The following is a 23,438-nucleotide window of genomic DNA, read 5'->3' on the forward strand; positions in this document are numbered from 1 at the left end:
ACTAAACCATTGAAAATCATTGCTTTCATAATTTGTCGTTTCTTATTTACTCTCGCATCGCGTGAAAATCGCGCAATGTTATCGCCCTATGTGAAACTGGCCATAGGATTCAGATACAAATGAATCCTCAGCAGCATGCTTCATGGGGTGAACAGGTAGACTCAGCCATTGGGATCCGTGACCCCCAAAGTGTGTGCAAAGATAAGTTAGAAAAACCATATTAATGTGCTGCCCATGAAAGCAGCCAACCTGCAGTCTGTATGCGCCATCAGTGCAGTCCGCAGTACATAACTATACCTGCAGCACTTGATGATACCCTGGACATTGCTTATTAGTGCTTAACTAGTGGAGAACACAGATATAATATACGATTAAGTACGAAACCTTTCTCAGAGGGTGCTTGGACTTGATAAGTTTGGTTGATAAGACAGCACATATGTTGTAATTCTATCATCATCTGTTAAGTTTATATGGTACATTCCAATTCCCTGATTAACAGTTTGTACACCACCTGTGACATTGATCTCTTGTTGGCATGTGTGAGTTAATCTTATTTTAAGATTTTGCATATGATGGAGAACAACACAGGAAAGCAAAATTCTAAAACACAACGGGGTGATGGATGTTAAACACATGGTTTACCATTACTAAATAGCAATCCTTAAGCAGACATGATACCAGAGGCGTAACTTGAAGCTGCTGGGCCCCAGTGCAAAATCTGTAACAGGGCCCCCAACTATAAAGCTTCATTGATAGTATTGGTTTGCAGTATGGAGAAGAAAGAAAGACTTTATGGGCCCCTAGGGCTCCTGGACCCAAGTGTGAATGCACCCCCTGCACCCCCTATATGTATTCCCATGCATAATACCCTTCCAAACGTCATAGGCCTCTCACTAGCCAAGCTAGAAATCTACTGGACACTGAGGAGGAGTAAAAACCCCAGAAACAGCTGTCTGTGTATGGATTTGTGCTGGGTTTTCAATTTCCAATCATTGTTATAAAGATCTGTATTAAGGATCGGACATTGATTTACAGGAATTCTGACATCCAATAGGTGGTGCTGCAGAGGTATTGTTACATCTTCCTTAATCACATATATAGTAATGCAATTGAATGGCCATAACTTCCCCAAATGATCTTCAGGGGTTTCTGAAGCTGAACTAATGCTTAGGGCTCAGTTAGATGAGCGAATTTTTAAACACATGTATATGCGCATTTTTAAAACGGATCTATGAAAGCCAATGTTTTTCAATGAAAGCAGTCACATATCTGCTTTTTACATGCATTTAAAAATAGGAGTTTTTTGATTTGCACAAAAACACAGTTTTCGTGCAAATCGATGCAACTTTCACAGTAGCAAATCCTACTATCAAATCCCTTAAACAGGTTCTAGCTGCAGGAAAAAAATAGGAAATAATAATACATCACCTTGAAGCACTGTTCTGCTCTGGCGCGTGTTCTCCCTGGATCCCCAGCACTCTTTTTCTTCATGTTATTCTGGCCTGGATTGAAAAATCCCTGCTTCCTGGAAAAGCTGCCTCTGATTGTCTGAGCGATTTGACCAATCACAGTCGAATGGAGTGAATGTCTGTGATTGGTCAAAGCACTCAGCCAATCAGAGGCGCACTTCCAGGAGTCGGGGATTTTTCAATCCCCGGCCAGAAAGACATGAAGAAGAAGAGGAGTCGGGAACCCGGAGAGCGCTTCTAGGTGATGTATTATTATTTTGTTCTTGCAACTAGGGCTTCTTTTTAGGGTAGGGCTTATATTTCCAGCCAATGCTTGAAATATAAGTAATGGAATAGCATTGCACTGCTCTGTGGCAGGGAAATTCTTCATCCCCACGAGGAGTCGCTTCATCACTGAACACTGTGACAGTGCTGTCACAGTGTTCAGTGATGAGAGGACTCACCACAGGGCTGAAGGAATCTCCTGCCACAGCTGTGGCAGAGCAGTGCGATCTTCTCCTTATGTTTCCAAAGGGGCTGGCACTGCTGCCGCCGGTCCCATTGACAAAAAGGTGAAACTCCTGGATATAACAGCATCTAGGGGTTTCACATCCAAGGAATCCCCTGCTGCAGGTGTCACAGCTTCAGCAGGAGTATAGCCATCCTCTCCCATTGCTTTCAATGGGGATTCACTATATGTGCAAATTTTGCCTTTGTGTGACTACACAACAAGTGCGAATAAAAAATGTGTTTTTTAAACATGCGTTTTGCATTTCGGTTTCACTGACTTATACATTATGAAAAAAACGCTCACCTGACTGAGCCCTAAAACACTAAATAAAGTGGGTTACTAGGCTTCAAGTCCAATACAGTTTTCAATAGTAATGATTGCCTTGACTTTCATTGAAATCATGAACTGGCAGCTAGGTGTTGCTTCTTTAAAGGTCCATTTAAGAATATTTTGGTTTCTGAAGTTACAAATAGGAAAAAATATATTTGATGATTTTATTATACTCTAGCAGCAATGTTGTTTTAAATGGCGCTAAAAGAGGGTATTCTTTTAGTTACAAAGTTGATCTCAGGATGTTCTGCTGCTGGAAGCTTCAGTGATCAGTTGTGGCAAACCAAACAGGGAAAATAAAGTATTGCGCAGGGCCTTCTGAAATCAATGGGTTGTGCATATAGTACACAGGTGTGTCAGGTCCTCCAGGCTAAAATTACCTTTACACAGGTTGAATAATTACTTGAAAGAATTCACACAATAGATGTTCAGTGTAAACATGACTACTGATAGGGTAATGAGCAATAGGTCACTAGTCGTTTTATTTCAGCTTACCAAAAAAATAGTCTCCAGGGTTTCCAACCATGCAGAAATTCCTGGACAGTCCCTAAAAAATATTAGATGTGTCTGTGAATTTCATGAGGCTGGTGGTACCTGAGTAGGTTATTAAGACTGTAATTATCATCATTTCACAGCTCACATTAAATGCTGGTGATGAGTTCATATCAGTATCTGACATATAAATATGTTACTATTAATATACTACTTATAATCTTTAGCACTCGGTATGGTTTTCCAGTGTGTCCGTAAAAATGTTAGCTGTCCGTGATTTTTGGATAAGTTGGGCAGGAAAACTAAATATTCAAGTTGGCAACCCCTGATAGCCGCTGACTGATCAAGAGTCGCCTGGTGTATAATCATAGTCGTTCATATTTGACCAACTTGCAAACAAATTAGCATGGAGATGCTCCGATGAGTGATATTTCAGCAAACAACTAATGAACAGCAATCATTAAGTGTAAAAGCGAACGAGAAAAATAAATTGTGTAAGGGTCATGGAACTGTTTGGCTCCACCATAAAAAATGGAGCATGATGGGCTACACAGTCAGGAATTAATGGGAGTCTTTATGGGACAGATGCCTTTAAATTATAATATCTGCATAATGTTCACCTATGAAACGCCCCGCAAAATACTGATGAGCGAGCTCAATACGTGCAATGTGATAGATGACTTTCTCAAAGGGCAGGGCACTACATTATAACTGTGCTCTTTATTTTGTTTCCCTGCTTGCTACTTTTGAGGGTGCTGTCTAGTTTTATCAGCTACTATATGGCTATAGCTTTTCTGCTACTTTAATTTTATGATGTGTACTTAGTGGTAAATATTCAATAGCATAGCAATAAACAGACATGATTGAAAATCAACGGCGCAGACAGCGGCAGGAAGAGCATTGTGCCAACACCAGTGTTGACACAACTCTGGAAAGCACTTTACCAGCTTTTAAACTTTAGAGATTTCAAAGAAACTGAGGAAGACAACTGTGATCAAATCCCTGATGTGAATAATTTTAGTCAAGTTACATATCTCATTGAGACTTTGTAATACTTCATGTTTTAAAGGATTCACCAACAGCTGTGACCCTTGGACTGCGGATGGAAGAAATGATTTTCAACCTCGCCGATGCACACTTATTTTTTAATGATTTGGAGGTAAGCCAAAATGTTTGGTGTATGTGTTACTAAATTTGGGCTGGGAGTGCTGTCCCAAACAGCTGTTGCTTTCGCATTTGTTGGAAACAGATATAAAACTAGAGTGTTTACCAAACAAATCTAAGTCAGTCTCCTACGTGTATGTAGATTTCAATAAGACTTAATTGGAAAATTACAGACAAGTGAGTGCTTAAATGTATGTTGTATCAAGGGTGCCAATAGACCGTACAGCTTTGCGCATTTTTTTGTACCCATGGCTATTGCAAAATTGCAGAATTAAATGGCACATGACTGCCATGTGTTCAAGCACCCTAATAAGAGGCTTCTGAGCATAAAATGCCAATGATAGAAATTGAAGTTACTTCATATGTGCACATCACCGGAAATATTTTTGTTTTTCGTCTCACTTTAAAAATATAATATATTAGTAGAATTACCCCGCTTTGCACAGGTGTATTTTGTGTAAATCTTTGATGTTTATGTGGGGTTAAAAACTTTGTTTGCTACTGATATGAAGCCAACAGAAGAAACATAATAATCTACAATCCTTTCATGGTGATTAAAGAAAAATGGCTGGGTTGTAATGCACAGAAATTTGACATTTTGCCAGTGGCGTCCTGAAGAGATTTTAATTAAAGGGGTTGTCTGGTTAGTGGACAACCAAGGTAGATATAAGGTAGACATTGGGCATACAACAATATAGATTTTTATTACAACTAATAATGGCAGGGAAATAGGCTTGAACAAGAAAGATGAACAGAAGATAAATGTTATGTAAACTGTAATGTTTAGTACTACAGGCCTGACTATTGCTAACTAACTATTATGGCACATAGAATTTGCCTTAAGCAATTTATGGTTAACAAATACAATTACAATGAAATATTCCTTGCAACGGACAAATGACAAATGGACAGAAAGTACTAACTCGAAGGTGGTGGCTTGCCGCACACAGTCTGTATTTAGGAAAAGCTCCTCATTCGAAGAGCTTGTCCACAGAAGACAAACAAATATGTTTTTGGTACAAAGTTCCTGCTAAGCTGTCTTATCTATGACAATGTACAATACCCAACAAATGTGCTTGTGTCCGATTGCATAGTGTGATAGGTTTTTTTTTCTCTTTCTAGCAGGCCTGCTTACTGTCTCTCACCATTTACTAGTGTGCGCATGTTTGTTTTTCTATTGAGAAATGTCCTTACTTATGACTCTGAGATAAAAAATTTACTGGGCTTTCCTGGTTCCAGTTCAACACTGTCACAGCACAATGCAGCACTCTCTCGAAGCCCCAGTCATGACTCTGCTGCAGAACTCAGGGGTCCACGCTTAGCAGCTCAGGAGCAATAGCTTCCTTGATTCAATGACAGCTCAGGCAGTGACAAACAGCACTCATAGTCACGAAACTGTCTCTTATCTCATGCAGATGCACAATGTCCTCTACTGCATAGCTTGCCTCTCTGCTGGTATTGAGCAATCCCTCTGTCTGTTGCTCCTCTCTGCCATTGCATCCCAGACCTCAGTGATGCATCTCTCTTCACTTCCTCTTCCCCAGACCTGGAGAGCCATGTGACCCCTGCTGCCAATAAGAAAATTAGTAATCAATGTCACTGCAAAGCCTGCATCTCTCAAAAATGACCAGTAGATGGCACCAAAGGAATATAAATATAAACCATACATTTGTTAGATTATTCCATTCAGCTTCATTAAGACATCAGCCAAATATTCCCACAGAATCTATCAATTGCAAATAAACATAAACAGCTCATAAGAACATACTATCCCTGTACATGTTCACAGAGAATACTAAACAGTAGCTGATAAATGAAGGATTGATAAATTAAAAATGAAGGCCTCTGCATGATCATCAGAGGGGTAATAAAAATGTATGAAACATTCTTCCTTAGTAAACCCATAATATCAACTTTAATTAGAGGTGTAACTTGAAGCTCCCGGGCCCTGATGCAAAACTTGTAACAGGGCCCCCAACTATAATGCTTTACTGATTGTACCGAGCTCCATATATGGAGAAGAGAGGCCTTATGGGCCCCCTAAGGCTCCTGGGCCGGGGTGCAACCGCATCCCCTGCATCCTCTATAGTTACGCCCCTAGCTTTAAGGAACCTATTTTTCTTCACAAATTTGAAAAATGCAGGTCTGAATACTCAAATTCACATAAATGGGAATTCAGCACTGTGTATTATGCATGTGAAAAATAAACTTGTGAACGAACCCTCACACTGGCGTCTGTAAAAATGCTGCATTTTAAACGCATCTGAGCACTCGTCTGAGAAGCCCTATTGAAATCAATGGAGGCATTTTACAGCATTTAGCGCGGCATCTGATAACTAAACTGCAATTCACTTTTTTTACCAAAATTGTGAGTTTTGTGCTGAAAAATCCCTCTAAAGTCCTGTCCACTAGGGAGTCCCTACCTCCTAACTTGCTGCACACTGCTTCCTGTCAAATGAGTGACAGGAGACACATCAACAGCACTACAGGTTGTAGTAGAGCTCACTGAAATGTATAGAAAGCAGAGGGAGGAAGAGGAAGAAAAAAATAACACAGACTCTGCTTGCAAGATATTAGTAAGTCATTGTTTACTGTGTTTTAGCGACAGAAATCACATCTTTGCTGCTTGTTTTATAGACTATTTTCTGTCTCTGTGTGCTAGGTCTCCAACACATTTGCTATGTGTCCATGTTATGAAAGGCTCAGGCGCAGCTCGTGGGGGATGTTTATTCCTAATATTCTGCAAACCATATGGAGACTTGTCTGTGTGCTTTCCCATATACGGATGACCTGCAAATGGACATGCATTTGCATTTCCTAATTCTCGTTTATGATATGGACAAGAATCGGACATGCAATGCATTTTTTCCAATGGTGTGCATAGATAAACAATAGTGTTCATAGCCCCACAGGCTATAATGGGTTTCTGTGCTATCCGTGAATTAACAGGGACAGCACAAGGACCCAAATATGGAAGTGTGACAGGTGCCTTACAGATATTTAGAGACCAGAATTTGCAGTTCTTTGTGTACAGTTCATAGAACACAGCAGCACAGCCAGGCTCCTCCCACCAATCCTGAGAGGAGTGAGAATCAGAGTTATACCCTGCAGAGTGGAAAATGGGGAATAAATATACAATGAAAGTTCTACAATTTTCAAAAATAGTGTTATTTTTCATGTACACACTTGGCAGCTTATACTAAAAAGTCATCGAAAAGTTAGATATGCTTAAACTCCCCAGCAATGGACATTACAATTTAAGATGAACAGAGCTTTGTCTACTTTAGATGGCTGTAGCTCTGCTTCTATTAGGGCTACCAGCATGCTTTTGGTGTAATTTTATAATTAAGATTCCATTGGCTTTAAAATGACACTGCAAGCATGTTCATAACCCTTCCAGAACTGGAATTACAGCTGTTTGAAGCGGAGTCAGAAATACTGAATTCACAGCTTTCATTGTTTAGTTAGCGTGCAGAAAACAGAGGAAAGGAGATGGGAGACTAGTGGCAACAGAGCAGATCTGTGAATCTTCTATATATCTCCCTGTCCCAGGGGACGGGTGACATGAATTTTTGTCCATGGTATCACCCCCCCCCCCCAATCAATCAGAAAGCACGTTTGTTCTCTGATTGTCATGTATGAGGTTTTTCCCAGAAAAGGAAAAAAACTACAAAGAATTAGTATCACCACATCTGACTATAAAATATTACAATATTTATCAAACACAGAATATTCCATTAAAAATATTTTAAAAAACTTTCTCGCTTCCCCTGAAAAGGAAAGAAAATCATACATACCTCACAAAGGTACCAAAAAAAACCTTCAAGCTCTCCCACTAAAAAACAAGCCTGATACATATAAAAATAAAAATGATCTAGTTCTGGGATTTGATGCAGACACAAAGTATTTTTGTTAAAAAAAAGTGCTTATATTGCACAAAAGTGGTAAAATATAATAAAACCTCTATAAATTTGGTAATATAATCGTAATGACTGGTAAAATAAAGGTAACATACTACACTGTGAATGCCATAAAAAGAAATCACAAAAAGACAACAATGAAGTGAGCTCTGTGTCCAATATATTTACACAATACACAATTGTAATGTGACAGTTGAGGGGTTAAAGATAGAGAAAAAAACATCTTGGGGTCACAGACTTTTAAATTCCTAAAGACACACAAAGAAGCTCTTCTATGGAAACAGACTTTCTGCTCTACTGGTCTTGGGTATTAAACCTGTTTTGTTTTCTGTAAATGAACTTTGGTATGTGTCTTTTAGATCTTGTCCACAGTTTACTCTAATACAGCGTACAGGTGTATTTCTACAGTTAAACACATTTGCATGACATTCCTTATTAATTAGAGGATCACATCTAAGCCATTTTCCACACAACGGATGTGGACTATTATGCAGTGTAATAGTCTGGCATTAGTTTGCTTGCTATATCCCTTTAGTTCTAATAAGACAAGTTACCCCGCATCAGAAGGCTTTAGCGCTAATGAACAATTATTATTATACTTACCTGCTGCCCTCCATTTGTTTTAGTAATTTTATGTAGTTATGTCATTTATTTTATTTTGTCTGTATTTTAAAAACTAACTTTAAAACATAGCTAACAACTGGAACATATGCTGCTTAGCTTATATTTTAAAGAGCTTCAAATCACTTGCATAAACATGTTTAGTGTTTAAACTACCTAAACTTTAACCCCAAATGCCACAGGATGTAAGTTTACGTCATGGGCTCATGGAACTTAGCTCAGCACAACGTAAACTTACATCCTGTGCTTAAAGTGGTGGCAGTCATGGGACTAATCACAACAGTCCTGCCCCAGCAATTGCTGTGATGGGTCAGTCAGTGCTGACTGACCGATTTAAGCACAGCAACGAGAGTTCACGCTGTTTACAGTGTAATCTCTCTCTCCAAGCACAACAGCGTGTTATCAGCGGTTGGAGAGAGAAGGCTGAGAGGGAAATTGTGTGCAAAATCATCAAAATGAACAGCAAACAGTGTTAGTGTAGTGTAGGTGTCCCGTCAGTATGTCAGTGTAGTTAGAAAAGTGTGATCAGTCAGTGTAGTGTGGTCAGTTCGTGTATTAGTGTAGTTAGTAGAGTGTGATCATTGTGTCTGTTAGTGTAGTGTTAGCTTAGTCAGTGTAGTTGGTGTAGTGTCTGATCCTGGCAGTGTAGTCTGTGGTTAGTCAGTGTAGTGTCAGCATACATGTCAGTGTAAAAAAAAAAGTTCCTACTGTATTCCTGACTCCATATGGTGGTCACCGTGTCCCAGTGATCACCCAGTGTCCTGTGATTACCCACCCAATAATTTTGTGTGTGTGTGATAATAAATGTATATATCTATAGCATGACCCGTAGGAAGTTTACTGTAGAGGAGATTACACAATAAATGCATCTGAGTCAGACTCAGACACTTTTCTGGCATTATCCTCTTCATCATCAAGCAAGTCTGAACCCCCTGTACTTTCTTAGAAGGTGTCCGAGGACTGCCACTTCACAGGACCCCGATTCCTCTGATGTTCAGTAGATTACCCCAGAAAGTTTCAAACTCCAGATTCCTGACTTTACTGAGAACTAAGGGATTCATTTTGGTAATGAAATGGTAGACCTTGCCTCGCCTGTGCATAACTGACTAGTGAATTTTCCAATCACAGAATCCTATTCTAACCTTCCAGTGAACAATCACTACATTAGGAATAGCTCGCTCATGACATGTTGTGATCAGGAATGTAATACCACATGATGGCTGCATTACTATCTGCTCTCAGATTATATACTGACCTCATATGTACAGCAAAAGGCAGTATTTGGCAGTCATGGGTAAATTTTGGTTACTTGGGCGACTTGGACCATAGGTAGTTTTTTGGTGTCAAGAGGCATGGTGCCTTTATTTGGCTATTCCCAAACCATGGTATCCAGAGTATACCAAGACTGGTTGAACTATGGACAGACATCTGACAGACGACTACACAGCAGCAGGCCACGTGTGGTTGATATTGAGGAGAGCATCGAATGTCATGTCTGGTATGTCAGCAATGACATGCCACAGTCGACCAAATGACCCAGCAGTACAACAGTGAGGAAGGTAGACAAATTTCACAATGAACTTGTGGTATACTTTGCATTTACTGGGGTTCAATATCCAAAGACCAACAAGGGTGCCTTTAGAGACCCCAAGTCATCACCAGCAGCACCGTGCATGGACCCAGGAAACATGGCAATGGACCTTAGACACATAGCACGAGATCTGAAATGATGAGTCCTGTTCCCTGCTGAACCATATGGATGACATAGACATCATAAAGCCATTAGAGATGAGCGAGCATACTCGGTAAGGCTATTTACTCGAGAGAGCATCGCCTTTTTCGAGTACCTGCTGGCTCGTCCCTGAAGATTCGGGGGGGCCACGGGGGTGAGCAGGGAGTTGCAGAGGGGATCGGGAGGGAGAGAGAGAGGGATCTCTCTCACTCTCCTCCCCGCTCCCCCTCGCTGCCCCGCGCCGCTCCCAACTCCCGCGCCCCCCCCGAATCTTCAGGGACGAGCCAGCAGGTACTCAAAAAAGGCGATGCTCTCTCGAGTAAATCGCCTTACCGAGTATGCTCGCTTATCTCTAAAAGCCATCTCCCAACGGGTTCAACGGGATGGTGGCAGTGTCATAGTCTGGAGAGTGTTTTCCTGGCATAGATATCATACCACAATTCTTGAATGGTGAACACTACAGGTACCTGTTAGTTGACCATCTGCACCCGTATCCTCAGAAAGTCTTCTCCAACAACAGTGCTTTCTTTCAATAGTGCTCCATGTCATTGAGCTTGGATCACTAGGGAATGGTTAGAGGTATACAAGAATGAATTCTCCACACTGCCTCGAGCCCCAAACTCACAGATTATAACTCTATTGAACATGTTTGTGATACACTGGAAAGGGCTGTGAGATCTGCTCCCACTTATCCGCGAAATGTGCACCAACCCACAGAGCTGCTACAGCAGACATGGATTGAGTTAAACACGGAGGATATTTGTCACCTTGTGGAATCTGTTTCCTGACTTTGAAAGCTGTGATCATCTAAAAAGGTGGACTAACCCATCACAGAGTAGTGATCGTTCAGTATACAATCCCATTGTTTTGTATGTGGGAATGGGATGTGGTAACAGCAGATTCGCCAGTAAATTATCACAGTTCTGTTCATTTTTGTAAGTCGTTATTGTAATGCATGAAATTGTAGAGTACCTAATTCTCCCAAAAATTAACAGATAAACTAAAAATAGTTTAAATGAATGGTGTAAATGTACTTTAAGAATGTTATTCATTTTTTAGAAAGTTGTTTAGAAAAAGTGGATATTGGTGCCATCTTCTGGCCAAGAGCTGTTATACATCCGTAAAGTGAATATGCAAACCTGCACAGATACATCTGCGGAGGATATAGTGTTATTATAGCTCTTAATACATTATATATTTCATACTGCTCTCTGTTCATTTTTTCCACCTTGTGTTTTCTTTAGGAATGCGATCAGGTTCATGTTGATGATGTTTCTTCAGATGACAATGGCCAAGACTTAAGGTACTGTGTTGTCCGATTAGCATTATGACATATTATAGTAAAGTATTGCCAAACACCATTATGTTATTGCTTGTGGTAACAGTGGTTGAACATACAGTACTCTCCAGAGAAGTAGTAAGATTGGAGTATAACTGTCCTGAAAACTGTTGTAGGTGATTTGCTACATACTTATCAACTGTTAGCACTCTTACGATTCTTGAATTCATTGTTGTGGTTGAAGGTTTTTGCCGGAAAACGGCTGTTTCACCCACAAAGCAGGGGCATAACTATAGGGGATGCAGGGGATGAGGTTGCACCCAGGCCCAGGAGCCTTAGGAGGCCCATAAGGCCTCTCTTCTCCATAAAGGGAGCGTAGTAGTGTGAATAAAGCATTATAGTTTGGGGCCCTGTTACAGATTTTGTATTGGGGCCCCGAATCTTCAAGTCATTCCTCTGCCATAAAGCCATGGCATTGCACCTGTGTCATTGCCGCTCTGAGCCCATTAGACCATATTCATACCAGGGGCATGGTAATCTCTCAAATCTATTCTTGCTGCAATTTTACTGCAGTTGTGCTGCTGACATTGCATGTACTATAGTTACATGCAGCTTTACTTTGGGGCAGTAATAATGCTACTCTCTGCTTTACCTGTACCTCCCCAAGTGCATGTATCCTTAGAATACTTTAATTTACCTTGATTTGTATATTGACCATGTCATTTTTTTGCTTGTGATGCAAGGTCATTTGAGACTTTTTCTCCCTTGGAAAACAATACGGCATGAGCCGCAGTAATGCCTTGATTTTACTGTGACTTGTGATTGATATTGTTTCATCCTAGAATTTTGGCCTTATGGGGGAACAGTTATAATTTTTTCTCCCCCCATCTTTTTGGCCCACTACCATACTCTGTCCTCAGAGCCCTCCTCTTCCTTAAAGGTAACATGTCACATTAAACATTCAGAACAATCTGCAGAGAGCTGAGCACATTGATATATAGGTTTGTGGGAAAGGATTCAGCATAAATTGTAATTAATTTATCTAAACCTCTGCTTATTCGGGGCTTAGGAGTGCCTAGGCGATCTTATCAGGGAGGCCTCTTTCACACGAGCATCGTTTTGCTGCAGAGTAGGTGGATTCCTATGGGTTCTTTCAAACAAACAATTTTTTTGACGCTCCTGAAAAATCGCGGGTCAAAAGAAAGGATATAAGTGCAATTATTTTTTGACACCGAGATTTCTTTCTATCAAAAAAAAGGACAAATCCTATCTTTTGATTGCAAAATGCCAGTGGCTCTATAGTCTTCTATGGGATTTTATGGAGCCAACCAGCGAAGGGAGAGGGTTGGGAGTGTAGCAGCATCGAGCGCTAGAACAACTCCCGCTGGAACTCTCTTCATTGTCCTGGTGCTGCGGGAATGAAGGAAACCCCAGTGGGGATTCCCTTCATTGTTCTGGCGGCCATGGGGATGAAGGAAATCCCAGTGGGGACTCCCTTCATTGTTCTGGTGGCCAAGGGATTTTGGGGCTGCAGTGTCAGTGCATTGCAAGATGCCGCAGCCAGCCGTGTAAACCCACAAAGCATAGCCGCAACTTGGTCATGACTATTTTATGTTCACACGATTTAGGGCTCCGATAGCCATGATTTTTTTAGCGCGGCTATCAGAGTGCTAAAACGATGCTTATATGAAAGAGCCTTAGAAAACAGGCATTCATAAAGCAATCCAGGGCCTTCCACCTCCAATACCCAAAATGGTTTAAGCTGTCACTTATTTTTAATGCTCATTGTACAATCTTCACACTTGTTTCAATTTCGCAAACTCTTCAGATGATAAGTTCATATGGACAGAATGCCTACAGCATCTTGTCAAATATACAGTACATATTATATAATTTATTACTATCTCAGATGTACTAATTTCTCTCTATTCGCCTCTTTTTGTAAAGGACTGGATGTTTTTTGCTTTTACTCATTTTTAATAATCTTTACTTTTATAAAGTTCTTACAGTTTTGCCACTGATGGCTTCCGGGCAGCAGCAAGCAGCACAACACTATGCTTACCGACTGGTGTGAGGGGTGGAGTGGATTGGATGAGAAAGTTGGCGTTCCGATACAGACGAGTAAAAGAGCTGTACAATACTTACAAGAACAATGTAGGAGGTATTTTGCATTTATTTTTCAGGATTTGACCAACATGGCTCCTTGTTATCAGCAAATATTTCTGTATGGAAATTCCATTTACTTAGTAATCCAAAGTACTGTACAGACTGGACAGTTTGCCCCACTTGTGCTAAGGGTCATTAATTGGGCAGTCGTATGAGCTTTGCATTGTAACACAATTATATAATGGTTACATTTTTACAGAAAAAAGTCTTCCAGTTGTTTTCCATTTACACACAGCAGTTCTCAGTATGACTGGTCATTTTCAGTAGGACCATGAAAAGTCCAAAAATAGCAATTAAAGCCCAACATCAGCATCAGGACAACCTTAGTTGATGTCAGGGCAATGGGGAATTTTGGGCTGATGGCGATTTGGGTAAACATGAGGAAATTTAGAAAACAGTGTATGCTAAAATTCAAGCATAAAAAAATTGCACATTTTTGTGTAAATGGGGTTTTGCATAAGTCCCCACTTGCACAAAAATATGACATTTTTATGCCTTCTGTTTTTTACTTTTCACTCTACTTTTCTAAAGTGTAGAGAAAAAAGGTGTTGGACTTTGAGCTTTTTAGATGGATTCAAAAACTGCAACTTTTTAAAAAGTCGCAAAATTTGCAACATCAGTCCAGTAGGTAGACGGCATAGAAAGTGACTCAAAATCTCCAGACATATTTAAAGATGCCACTGATTTATCATCTGTGTGTGACACTGATGAATTAGTGGCAAATAATGGCAATGTGGTCTCTGGCAAAACTGACTTAGAAAAATCCCCTCATGATAAATCCCCTCATGACATACATGGCTCAAGCTGATGGGGAAGCAGATATGGTTGTTGTGGTCTTAAATCTTCTTGGAGACATGAGCCTAGACACAGGACAGCACACTATACATACAGTTTGGCTCCCCCTTTGTTAGCATGCGTTGATCAGAATTTTTGTTAAGGACTATGATTACTGTTTATGAGTAAACTAGTGCAATAAAAACCCTTGAATTCAGTTAATGATCATATTTAGCATATGATGAAGTATGTAGCAAAAAATGTCTTAATGTTAAGAAGTGTAATTATCAAATTATGATCTCCATTACTGGTATGGTGGTTCAGTGGTTCTCAAAGATTAGAACTGTTGCTTTGTAGTGCTGGGGTCTTGATTTCAAATCTGAACAAGGGCAACATCTGCAAGGAGTTTGCACATTCTCCCCATAGTAACATAGTATGTTAGGCTGAATAAAGACAATGCCCATCTAGTTCAGCCTGTTTCCACTTCCCTTGTTGATCCAGAGGAAGGAAAAAAACAAAACAATGAGGCAGAAGTCAATTTAGCCCATTGTTTGTATGGATTTTTTTGGGTACTCCGATTTCCTCCCACACTCCAAAAACATACTGAGTGAGGGGGTGTTCACACAGTGTTTTCCATTACATTGTGGGATTCCGTCAGGGTTTTGTCAGCTGCCGAAAACAGCACTGTGACGGAACCCCTGAATGGAAAGGAAATCATTTGCATTGGTGTAATGGACACAAATTTGGTATTTGTTTTACAAAACTTACATTCTTTTTCATTATATTTGGAGTATAGAATAGAGTACTTTACTATGTTATTCTGTTCTCCAAATAGAACAGAAACAAATGGAACCTTTGTATAATGGACACCAAAGTGGTGTCCATTTCACTAATACAAGTGAATTCTTTTGCTCCTTTCTGTTTTTGGGGTTTCTTCAGAGTGCTGTTCTTGGCAGCTGTGACGGAACCCCCTAACGTAATACACAGCATAGTAACAAATGCTATGGCAATGCTCCCCGAGTGATAAAAATATGGAGAAATAAGTAATATTCTAAGATTTCCATGTTAGACAATATGTATTTATTAAAATATGTCTTAAATTCATAGGCTCTTTATTATTAATAGAGTCTGACTATAAAAAACGCTAATATAAATCTTGCATTGAGCGTTTTCTTCTTGATCATCTAACGGATTGCTCTGCATGCTGGCTTACAATGCACAAAGGTATCATTCAGTCATAGTCTTTTGCATATAATAAATCTGTAACTTTCCTATAACGAGAAGTTGCATATCATTTTATAAAAAAAAATTGGGGGAAAATTTAATGGAAGAAAACATTTCACGTTTCCATGAAAGCAGTATTTAATCTATGATTTCCTGCCTGTTTGTGCTGAAGGACTTTTTGGCCCAGCTAAGAGAGAAGCCTGGCTTCAATTGCGAGCAGATCTTGAAGTCCTGACAGACTCCTGGCTCTCAAATGCACTTAAATCACTATCACTCATTAGCACAAGGTAAGCTGAAATGTATGCTTATATTTCATCACTAAATGCACAGTTACAATGTCACTTAAGATTTGTTTTTGTAATTCATTTCTTTGCCAAACTAATTTAAAGCAGATACAAATGTGGTCAAGATACACAATGGTAGGCAGTGTTTTTACTCTACAGCTACGCAGAATCTTTGTGTCCAAATGTGGCCTGAGAAGGTGTCATGGGCATACCTTTAACAACTATACCACACAGTACACTGCTCACTTCACACAGACAAATGCACTCAAATATTTGGTAAATGTGACTTACGAAGTTTGTTCCTGGTCAAGCTTATATTTATGCATATATTATTTTGGAAAAGTGACAAAGCAGGCTTACACTGTTCACAGATATGCTTGTATTAGTAACTCAGATGTTGGGAGGGGACTTATAAACATAGCTTATAATTCCAGGTGTATACCATTTTCATTTCGTCCATAACTAATCAGGGATCTCCAATATTGGCCATAGCAATAATAGCCTCATAATGAACCTCATTTCAATTGTCACATTAGACTTGTATAAATCAGCATAATAATACTCCAATGTGTTGGGCACAGAATATATTGGTAATATTTATATAGGTACATAGGCTGCAAGGTTCATATAGGGTGAGGAGTACTATGAATAGGTCATCATCTTTCCCCAATTTTATAGAGTGGTAGAGTTGGAAGGGACCTCCAGGGTCCAGGGGCGTAACTAAAGGCTCAGGGGCCCTGATGCAGAAGGTGAGCTGCCCCCCCATCTGCATCTGTACCCATACCCATACCTAAACCATGCTGCACAGAGGCTTAACTTGAAGCTTCTGGGACGCAATGCAAAGCCTGTAACAGGGCCCCCAACTGTAATGCTTTATTCATAGTACTGGGCTCCCTACATGGAGAAGAGAGGCCTTATGGGACCCCTAAGGCTCCTGGGCCCGGGTGCAACCGCATCCCCTGCACCCTCTATAGTTACACCCCTGCCAGGGTCATCAAGTCCAACCCCCCTGCTCAGTGGAGCATTCACTAAATCATCCTAAACATTTCAATCAGTTCCCCACCAGAATTCTCCTTCACACTTAATAGCCCCACACTTTTCCCAGTCTCACAAGTCAACTGCTTTGGGATAACAATTTATTCTACCTTGTCTTTCAAACCGAATAGCTAAACCCCTTATCACCTCCTGCAGCCTCCAACTCCAATGAATATTTCTCAAATCCATTCTTTCATCAACAATGCTAGTGCATGCAATCACCATCTCCTGGCTAGACTACAGCAGCGTCCTTCTTTGTCGCCTTCCACTCCTGCACCACTACCATCCACCCTCAACCTCGCTGCCCAGTTAATCCTCCTCTCTTCTAGTTTCACATCTGCCTTTCCTCTTTGCCAATCCCTTTAGTGGCTACCCAATACACTCTGACTTTAGTTCAAAATAGTAACCATTTGCTAGACAATTTTCATTGTTTCATTTTTATTCTTTTCACCCTGATCTTTCAAGAGCCAGAACTTTTTTAGTTTTCCATCAACATAGCTGTATGAGGACTTGTGTTTTTTTGTGGGATGTGTGGGATGCATTGTATTTTTTAAAGATACTATTTAATATATTGAAAAACATTGAAAAATTTTTAAGCGTTGCGAAATAGAAGAAAGCACAATTGCAAAATTATTCAGTACACTGCTGCAATGCAGTATTAAGTATTGCAGTATATTGTAGTTTTAGCATTAGTCATTTAAGCCTTGCCACTGGCAACCAACAGCACCCCACAATTGAATTGTTAGGGTGGCTAATGAGGAGTTGAGAGAGAAATCCACAGCTAACAGCTTACATGCTACGGTCAGCACTGACCATACATGTAAGCAGTCAAACAGCCATGATTGCAGCAATTTATTGTAGGCGTCAGCTGTTTCAAGCAGCTGTCATCTGATGAGTATGCAACAGGCTCAGCATTCGAGCCCGCTTCATATCCAGCCCTCACTTCTGTGCTATACGTCATAGAGGACAAACAATTTAATAATGATATACAAGGCTGTCCACAACCTGTCTCCTCCACATATCTTTGACCTAATCTTCTAATATCTCTGCACATGTAATCTCTGCTCCTCACAAAACCTTCTTATCTGCTCTTTACATAATTTCCTCCAACATTTCTCCCATGCATCCACCCATTCTATGGAATGCGTTACCCCAAATGATCAAGCTCTTACCCTCCTTCAAAGTTTTCAAAAACAAACGGAAAGTGTACATCTTTCTGATAAATCTTTACAACCTAGAATAACCCTGCTGCCACTACACTACCATACGAGCACCTTCTACTTCCTCTTTCCCTTGTAGACTATCGTCTTGTAGGCAGGGTCTTACCTCCTTCTGTACCAGTCTGTCACTCATTTAGTTCATGTTTATTGTAGTTGTTTCTGTCTTGTTATATACTTATACTATTCCATGTGTGTAACATTCCGGAATTAATGGCACTTTGAAATAAATAATAATACTACTACTGACCCACTTATATGTATATCAGCATAATAAGTAAATATCTCCCTTGGAACACCATTTTGTTTGTGTTTTAATCTACAGTTAATGGGACGTAAATTCTACACTGCCTGATTTCATAGCATATCTTTATAGCTGTTAAAGTTCAACTTCTTTTACAGAGCTTCACTTGCATAGACATAGTGTTAAAGTGTACTTAAACACTATGGGTGACGAAGGGTGACCTTTTTAGAATAAGCTTTGCTGTGTGTACATGTGGAATTACAATTTTCTGGTTATTGTATGTCCCGTATACTATATTTTTCACCAGTTTTCCAAACTCTTTGCAGGCTCTATTTCTAATTCTCAGTAGGTGGGGACTAGCTGCTATGATGGCTCCCATACACTGCATACATGGAGAGCACAATATTTTCTTCTCTGTCTGTTTGTAGCACACTCTCATAACTAATAGCATAATGGAGGACATTATACAGCAGTTCTGAGCAATGCAAATGTTATTTCAGTAGCTGAGACAGTAAATCACTTACTATTAGCTGCAACAGCATGTTTGTGTGAGTCTCTCTGATTCTGTCTCCCTCTTCCAACTTCCATCTCAGTAGAGTTCTGTGGGCAGCATAAGACAGCAGTAAGACCCACCCCAACTTTTTGTTATCCATCTTAATGTCTCTCTTACTAGAGACAGACTTCACGTGACAGTAGGCAGTGGACAGCATGTTAGAAGACAGTGAGATTTCTAATTGCAAGCACTTGAGAACAATTTTTCAGCACAAATAAGTAATTTAAACTTTTGTTAGTTATCTCATCAGCTATAATAAAGACACATTTTTGTTTAAAGTGTGGTGATCATTTAAATAACAAAGTTCTGCTGCCATAGGGGGAGAATAGAAGTTAACTGCATATATTTAGACACTGAACTCAATAATAAAAGTATGTAATAATTTCCTAAATTTTCCCTAGTAGTGACTGTAATCCACTACAATTTTGTTTAACTTTATGTATATGCAGGAGATTTGGAGCTCTGTATCAGAAACTGAGCTTCAACCCTTATGAAGTTGTGTCATTAAATTAATCAATCGGCACATCAGGCCTTAAAGTGACAAGGTGCTACAATCTGGACATTCACTTTTAAATTTGTGGAAGTTGGTGCTGATAATGTAGCTCTATGTATATTATACTAATATTATGCTACCTTCAATGTAAATGAGATGTCTGCAACATTGTCCCAGCACCTATGTTACCACCTATGCATCACAATCACAGTTTCAATGGGAAAAAGGCTTCATATGGAAATATATCAACTACTCACTCGTGGACATCAGCCCCTTGTTATTTTAGTTCCATTTTAAAACACATTCCAGATGAAGAATGCCAAGCTCTGTCTTACAGAGGGTTATACCAGCAATGCCATTAGCATTCTGCACAAGATAATATCAATGCCTCAGTGGCTTTATAATGTGGTCTAGTTATATCCCAATAGTTCCCCACATAATAACCTCATATGTAATCTCATATTATTGGTTAGAATAAAGTTTCTGCAACAAAGCATTAGAATTCCTATTAGTCACAAATATTTCAACAAATCATAGAAATATATGCAGCTTTCCCATTTGTTACCAACTATGCCAAAGGCCACTTGGTGTCATAGTGGTATATTGCTGGCCTATAGATAATATTGCATGGAAATTCCACATACTACCATGTCATAATACAATTGTGCCTACAAACAAATTATTAACTTCACTTATATAAAATGAGAATAATTGTTGCCATAAAACCTAAGATGAACTTCATTTTGTTTTCTAACAAATTGTAAAGCTATCTTATAACTATGTCCAGAGTCACGTAACAATCAGTAAACTAAATGCTCAAAAACTGTTCTTGTCTTACATATTGTTTCTTTATCTCCCACAGAAGTAATAGTGTAAATGTCTTGGTAACAACAACGCAACTTATTCCAGCACTTTCCAAGGTCTTGCTGTATAGTCTAGGGGGAGTATTTCCAATTGAAAATATCTATAGTGCAACTAAAATAGGTAAGTGTTTTATCATTGTATAACAAATATATCCGAGGGACAGAGAATGCAGAATCTTTATCTGATAGAGCAGAAAAATCAGAGTGCTTCAATGGGTAGTATTGAACAACACTTCTCACCTTGAAAAATCGCACTATGTGCAATCACACTTCGTAGTAACCATCAGGAACGGTATGGACTCAGTAGCCAGAATTTAGAAATGCAATGGGATAAACAAAGATGGTGCACTACCCTTGAACAAATAGCTCCAATAGCTATATAAATGAAATAGATGTTATCATCCAATAAAATTTATTAAAGTCAGTGGAGACACCTCTCAGATCGAGAGGCTCCTTTTTCAATCGAAGACATTCCAGAAATAACAAAAGGTAATACACGTATATATGTATATATATATATATATATATATATATATATATATATATATATATTAGCATATGGAGAGGAGTCATACTCCCCATAATTAGTAAACACTCAAAACCATATATGAATACGTAAAAAGGAAGCAACTTACATAAACAGTAATTGCAAACATAAATGGCACAGCTATTCATTGATGTGGCATGTGTGGGCACACCAAATGTCAGCGGTCAGCCAGGGAAGCATCAGTCAGTTACCACTGAGTGACCAGCTGACTGGCAAACAGTGATCTGTGGTGAATGTCATTATGTCACCAGCTCCAGATAGTCAGAAAAGTAACTACGTGATCCGATCAGCTGAATGGTCTGATCACATAACACAAGATAACATGCCCGGGACGGCGAAGGGACATCATTACGTCACTATGTACAAGTAATGTGGGCTGGTAACCACAGTCACATGACTGAAATAGCTAGAGGAATAGCACAACCTAGAGCTATCAGTTAGCTGATCACTCAGTGGTAATGTAACTGATGCTTTCCCAGCTGACCGCCACAATTTGGAGTGCTCACACACACCATGGACCATGAGGCCCTCTCACCATTCCTGACAAGTCTGTTTACCTGTATTCTCTATGGTGTAGTAAATATATAGCATCTTTTTTTTTTTAACGCCGTGTTGTACTTTTCCTCTGTTATTCCTCCTGAATATTTATAATAATAATGACAGGTCCTCTTTAACGCATTAAAGGGGTTCTGTCATTAGGAAAAAAAAAATACTTACCTATTCCTCCCCCGTCAGTCTTCTTACCGGATCTTCTTCTCCCCAATCTTCTTCATTCCCCCACGTCACCTCACTGCAAGCCAGCCGGATCTTCTTATGATTATTTTGGAGTGTCCATTTTTGGCAGTCTCCTTCCGTAATGTTCACTGCCTAGGAAGGAATGCCGATCTATTGCCTAGACTGAGCTTGTGCGCTGTCTCACCGCGAGAGTTCACATACTATTGCAGAGAGATACTGAACATGCAGTCTCTGCAGTAGCTCGGCACTCCCTGCTAGGCTGTGAACACTACATCACTAGTGACCGGGTACACTGCCCTGCAGGAAGGAGAACACTGGCCATGTACGCTTCGTTACTAGAAGAAGAAAAATCGGCTGGCTGGAGGTGACATGACCCGGGGGGGTTCAGTGGACAGAAGAAGATCGTTGAGGAGAAGATGCGGTAAGAAGACTGGCGGGGGAGGAATAGGTAGGTATAGAATTTTTTTTTCAAATGACAGAATCCCTTTAAAGGCAGCACATATATGACTTTTTCTTCAATGCTAGTCAGCATCAGCTTGTTCTCAGGTTCATTCCTAGGCATCAGACCACTACTGATTTGCCATTTATCACATATATATGTAACCCCTTTCATTCTTTTAAGAACTTGTGTACTTTTAATCCATTTAATATAATGTACCTTTATTTTTAAATGAAAAACATTTACTTAAAAACGCCACTAGAGGGTGGACACGTAACAGGATAACTCTGCCCAATATGTTTTCCAAAACTTCAATGAAGAATCCTATATATGCTCATACTTGATGGCAGGGCAGTTAGACCAGGAAGTAAGCTTTGCATTGTTTTTCAGGCAAAGAAAGCTGTTTTCAGCGTATAATGTCCAGATTTGGCTCTCATGTAACTTATGTTGTGGTGGGGGATTCCCAAGATGAGGAGCATACTGCTAATCAGGTAACTCAACATTGCTCTCATTTATCTTCCAGGGAAAGAAAGTTGCTTTGAACGCATAATACAAAGGTTTGGCAGAAAAGTAGTATATGTTGTAATTGGGGATGGTGTAGAAGAAGAACAGGCAGCAAAAAAGGTAAAATCCGTTCTTTGTGTGCCATAACAATGTTTGCTCCCGTGTCTCTCCTCCTGTATAGTTACACTGTAACCGTCAGGGTAAACTGTTTGGGAAGTTCATTTCACATGGCTACACTGTCCCGCTGTCAGACATTGTTGGGCTGTCTGATTTGTTATGTCAACAGTCAGTTGTAAACAGCTACTGAATAGGTTATAAACAGCAAAGGTATAACATGAAAAATACATAGTAGACTATCAGCAGTCCACAGGATAAAACCAGTTTGGCTCTGATTTAAAACTGCTAATTGTCCTGCACTCCTAATTATGGAAGAGTTTGCAAACTGCAACTACTTCAAAAGTAATCAAGAGTGGAAAGTTCTATCATAGAAGAGAGACCAGGCATGTATCCCAGGGCTCAGTCACACAGGTGTAAGTCGCCCATGTATTATGTGGTGCTAAGGCCTCATGTCCACGGGGAAAATCAGGCCCGCCGCGGATTCTCCATGCAGAATCCCGCAGCGGGTCCCTCCTTTCATGTCCCTCCGCGGACAAGAGGCCTACAAAGAAGATTAATTTACCTGTCCGGACGCTGCGGATCTTCCCTCCGTAGCGGCCGGATCTTCTTTCTTCGGCCCGGTGGATGTGCTTGGCACGCCGACAGCGTGCCGTGCGCATGCGCCGGGCACTCCATTTTTTATAAACTCCTGCTGTCCCGCGCCTTACGCCGGAGAGCAGGAATTCAGCTGCGGGTGTGCCGCAGAT

The 23,438-nt window shown here is 40.0% G+C and overlaps 1 protein-coding gene across 16 annotated transcripts in view; it reads left to right on the forward strand.

Annotated features, from left to right (window-relative positions):
* Positions 1–23,438, forward strand: part of EYA4 (EYA transcriptional coactivator and phosphatase 4) — a 294,629-nt gene that overhangs the window by 264,024 nt on the left and 7,167 nt on the right. For 12 of the 16 annotated variants that reach the window (XM_066605638.1, XM_066605623.1, XM_066605647.1 and 9 more), the window contains 6 exons: positions 3,851–3,940; positions 11,463–11,521; positions 13,498–13,658; positions 15,834–15,948; positions 20,350–20,471; positions 22,595–22,695. In XM_066605638.1, coding sequence (XP_066461735.1) covers positions 3,851–3,940; positions 11,463–11,521; positions 13,498–13,658; positions 15,834–15,948; positions 20,350–20,471; positions 22,595–22,695 — 648 coding nt within the window. Of the gene's footprint in view, positions 1–3,850; positions 3,941–11,462; positions 11,522–13,497; positions 13,659–15,833; positions 15,949–20,349; positions 20,472–22,461; positions 22,563–22,594; positions 22,696–23,438 lie in introns of all 16 variants that reach the window. The other 4 variants (XM_066605631.1, XM_066605656.1, XM_066605689.1 and 1 more) reach the window with 1 other exon arrangement.

Source organism: Eleutherodactylus coqui, chromosome 1 (assembly GCF_035609145.1).
Source record: "Eleutherodactylus coqui strain aEleCoq1 chromosome 1, aEleCoq1.hap1, whole genome shotgun sequence".
NCBI classification, from domain to species: Eukaryota; Metazoa; Chordata; class Amphibia; order Anura; family Eleutherodactylidae; genus Eleutherodactylus; species Eleutherodactylus coqui.